Here is a 4,360-nt window from a genome sequence, read left to right as displayed (position 1 = left end):
CCCCCCCCCCCCCCCTTTTTTTTAACTAGAGATCTTTTTTGTAATATTTTGTCTTAGGCATGATATTTAAAATAGAAAAAAATACAGAGAGAAACACTTTTCTTAGCTTAACCTGAAGGATGAATTTTTTCCTTTCCAAGAGCAAAATTTTTTCAATATTTTCAAGACTTTATAGGGAAGAGATTTGCAAAGTTATGCAAAAGAGGAAAATTAAGTGTAGCTTGTGATATAATTAACAAAAAAAAGTAAATAAAGGTGCACTTTCCAAAGACCATTTAGAGTTAGGTCCTATTGTCAACCAGGCTCTTACATATTTGAATGTTTCTTATACTAGCAATACTTTATTAATATTTTTATTAACATATTCCATTATCATTTGTATTAGCATATCATACTAACAGTTGATGATTCTAAGAAAGGTTCATTGACATAAGAAGTACCTGAGAAGAACCAGAAGACAATTACAGGGAAGCTGGATAAGCATTATCTATTTCCATAATGAATACTTAATACAGAAAATATGATTTCATTTCATAGATAGTTCTTGCATAAGTCAATAATTTGAACCTGAGATTCCCCCAAGAGAAAAATACAAGAAGCACAAAAAGCAGAAATATAAATTCCACATCTAGAAAGAGAGAAACAGGAACAAAAAGAAAAAAAAATTCTGTTTAACATATCCATCAAATATTCAACTTCAAAATCCAGTAAAACGTTTTTTTTTAATATTTTATCACTGGAACAAACTGATTTCTTTACAGAGATTTAAACTGAGTTAATTTTACTGAATCACACACCACTCTAATTTTTAATGTTGTGCAAGCAAACTTTTTAAGAGAGACACTATTTTGAGATTTAACAATAGAAACTTTACATCAATATAACCATTTTTTAACTGTTGACTTACCTAAATGTTTATTACTATATTTTTTGGTCTTCATTTTATGGGCCCTCTTCAGCATTAGCTGTGTGGTAGAAATATCCTTAAAACCCCTAGAGGAAGAGAATAACTTATTAAACATTTCACATGTATTATGTTACACCAGCTGCATATTATTGTATAATGTACTTTTCAAAAAGAATACAAGTCTATAGCACTTCTTATGCATGGTATGAAACTTTCTGAATTACGCAGATAGCTGCAACGCTTATCTTAATATTACATTATTGCAACTTATTAAGATGGTCTCCCAGACACTTGTAAAAGTAATTGCAATAATTTTCACTTTGGTAGAACACAGAGATTCTAGAAAGGTGGACAGCCAACTATACCGTACTTATTCCTGGAAGTCACTAAATAAGCAAAATAGCTTAACATACCATTCTTCTGAAATTCTCTCTTCTTTTTCAGACACGAATGAAAATTTATTTTTTTCCTTCCAGTCAGAGAGCTGTGACACTGTTCCCTTCCCTGACCTGAAAACAAAGTATAAGAGCGGTAAGTAAATAAGGAAGGGTTTCGGGTGACTATTTTGCAGCCTTTGTTATCCTGCAAGTGGTTTGTGCCTTTTAAAGGCACTTTTGAAGCTTGGGAATAATACAAAAAATCTATTTTAATACTCCAGGAAGGCTTTATCTTGCAGAGTAATAAAAGTCTGCCATCAATTTGAAATGTTTACATTTCAATTACTTGAAGCATATTTCAGTCCTTTCTCTCCAAAAGAATGCAGCTGTGTAAGAAATCCCTTTTAATCTTTATCTAGTCTTAAAAATCTCTATCTCAACATCTATGTTTTGATTATGTGAAAAAATACAAATTTTATGATTTATGGTCAAACCTAGGTAAATAAAAATACACATATATATTCTGATATTCTTAATTCCGATAGACAATGAAAAATAACAACTGGATTTAATATATTTGGTTTTAGAAAGTAAATACATTTTAACTCCAGTAATAGCATATTAACCAGAAGTACCAAAAGCGTCAGAAAACAGCCTCAAATTCTCCTCCTTTTGATTTTTGTCAAATCCAAATTAACTAAATACAATGAAAAAATTTATTATTTAACTTACCTGCTATGAAACTGGATATTTTCTGCTGAGTACGAATGTGGTCTGTTAACACACTGCCAAACTTCTTGCGGTGACAATGGCAAACTATTTGACTGTTCACTGGAATTTGGAGGCCTAGAATACTTCTAAGTAAGAGAAAGAAAAAAATTCAGTTGATGATTCCTGCAAGTTTGAGTTTAAAATGTGCAGCTAAACCTTCATCGGGGTTTGCAGAGCCTATTACTGTAACAGAAAGGATTCTTAATGGTGATATGCCCATTACAGACCTTACCTTCAACTAACTAAATAGGGCAAAAAGGTGACTTAATTAACGTCCCCAAATATAACGAATTATACATTTATAGGATTCCTTTCTTTTAATTGTAGGAAATAAAATGTTAGTAATACTACACTTGAAACAAGAAGAGAAAACCCTACCAAAAAAGCTAAAACTTCAAAGTTTACAAATAACTAGCAGACATTACAGTTCAATGACCTTTAGCTGTTCTGAAGACATTCAGCTGTTGTCATATAATGCAGATCTTAGTATTTTTAGTGTGTCAACTAGCAATTTTTAATCCATTGCCAAATGTACAGACGAAGCACATCATCTTTTTTTCTGCTACTGTGAAGTGAAGTGTTGAAATAAATCCAAAATAAAGAAAAAACTAAGCAAATGAAAGAAAATCCAAAAGAAAAATTGCATCTGGGGATGAGAAGGAAGTCTGAGACTTCTAAAAGTAATTGTGTTTTTCAAGTCAATATATTGTCATATTAATCACCCCAGAATAGCATATCCTTAAGGAATGAATAACGACTGAAGAGTAAGAAGTTTCTGTGACATGTTACCTTTGGCCAGTGCAGCTGGTTTGAGAGCAGGAGTGTTTTTGAAGGGAAACGGGTGGAATCTGGAGTTAGCCATTCCTTCTCTAATGCAGCCTGCATGAATGAGTAAAGTCAAATAGTGCGCTGATAAAATCAGTTTAGTTTTGATAACTTTTGCAAAGTCTCTTTTAAATTGTCTTACATACAAGTGTTTTCCAGTCATATATCAGAACTGCCACCTGCAGAGCAACCACACTTAAAACACCTTTGACATGCTGTTTTGTACTGTTTTATTTTAAACAAATCAGATTAACAGTATTTGTGGGGGGTTTTTTTGTTTTGTTTTGGCTTTGTTTTGTTTTGTTCTGTTCTTTTAAATAAGATGCATCCCCTCCTTCTCATATTCTTGTAATTTTATCCCAACATTGTTAGTAAACCCAAGTTAATAAAAAAGACTGCCAGACTCTGAAAAAATACAGACCTGAGGTACTTAAAGGCCTAAAGAACATGAACAGCTTTGCTTGCTGTTTTTGACTAATTGAGTATTTTATATCCAGATGTAGGTGCATGATTCTGTCAAACTTGCTTTTGTTGAGTTGAACTGAACTGGTGAATAGTTTTCATTGAAATCTGGGGTTAAAAAAGTGAATTCTGGATGTATGTATTCCTTCAATTAATCAATTTTATTTTTGACATAATGGAGTAATTTTCAAACTAAAATAATAGCTTGGAATGAAGAGGGGTGACAGAATTAGGTGCTAACTGGTGTCTCTGGCACTTCAAGGCAGAATTCAGTTTTCTTTCATAAAAACAAAATTCAGATTCTTTTTTCAAACTCAACCTGTGTATGACTTATTTTTCTTATACGCCCTTGAGTTTTTGGACCACATGTTCTTTTGATATATTCTGATAAGTGAGAGAAGAAAATTACTCCCACACAGTAAGTAAATACCTCTGAAGAATTTGGCTTCACTTACACAGGGCTCAGTCATTCAGGCTGTTCTTACTTCAGCAGCAAAGAGCCTGGGGTTCATTCTTTTGAAAAGGTCTAATTCATAAAATTTGACTACCTTTCTCCCATTCACAGAGTATTTCAGATTGCACTGATTTCTGACCCTGAGAAATTATCCTAACTTCGGATACCTTATTTTTTACGTTGTGTAAACAGGACTTTGCACAACCTTAGACTGGCGAACGAGAAGGGCTTCCAAGCCCTTAGAAATTCTGATAGACAAAGGGATCATTTTCCAGCTATTTTGAAAATGTTACTTCAGGTACTGTTCGCATAACTTGGTGATGCTAAGACCACTCTTTTTATTTATAAGGTAACTGTGAACAAGTGTTCTTCTTCTTCCATTCTGATCTAGCTTTTCAAAATAAATTTTCAATAAATTTTGACTTTATTTTCATGTCTTAAAAGGGATGCATTCTTATATCTTTGATCCCTGCTTCTGGAATTCCCTGTTCTTTGATTACAGTATGTTATGGTTTTTATTCTTTTATTTACTAAATCTGGATAAATTCTATGCCCTCGTTATTA

At 32.6% G+C, this 4,360-nt stretch overlaps 1 protein-coding gene across 1 annotated transcript in view; it reads right to left on the bottom strand.

Moving 5' to 3' along the window:
• LRRIQ1 (leucine rich repeats and IQ motif containing 1) overlaps positions 1 to 4,360 on the bottom strand; it is a 110,933-nt gene that overhangs the window by 52,387 nt on the left and 54,186 nt on the right. The window contains exons 18-21 of the mRNA XM_009646331.2: positions 2,845 to 2,934; positions 2,017 to 2,138; positions 1,321 to 1,416; positions 908 to 993 (exon numbers count right to left, since the gene is read on the bottom strand). Of these exons, the coding sequence (XP_009644626.1) occupies positions 908 to 993; positions 1,321 to 1,416; positions 2,017 to 2,138; positions 2,845 to 2,934 (394 nt within the window). The remainder of the gene's footprint in view (positions 1 to 907; positions 994 to 1,320; positions 1,417 to 2,016; positions 2,139 to 2,844; positions 2,935 to 4,360) is intronic.

This window comes from Egretta garzetta, unplaced genomic scaffold, assembly GCF_000687185.1.
Source record: "Egretta garzetta isolate BGI_Z169 unplaced genomic scaffold, ASM68718v1 scaffold68, whole genome shotgun sequence".
NCBI classification, from domain to species: Eukaryota; Metazoa; Chordata; class Aves; order Pelecaniformes; family Ardeidae; genus Egretta; species Egretta garzetta.
Note: the sequence above shows the minus strand (reverse complement) of the source record. Positions and strands in the feature narration are given on the sequence as shown.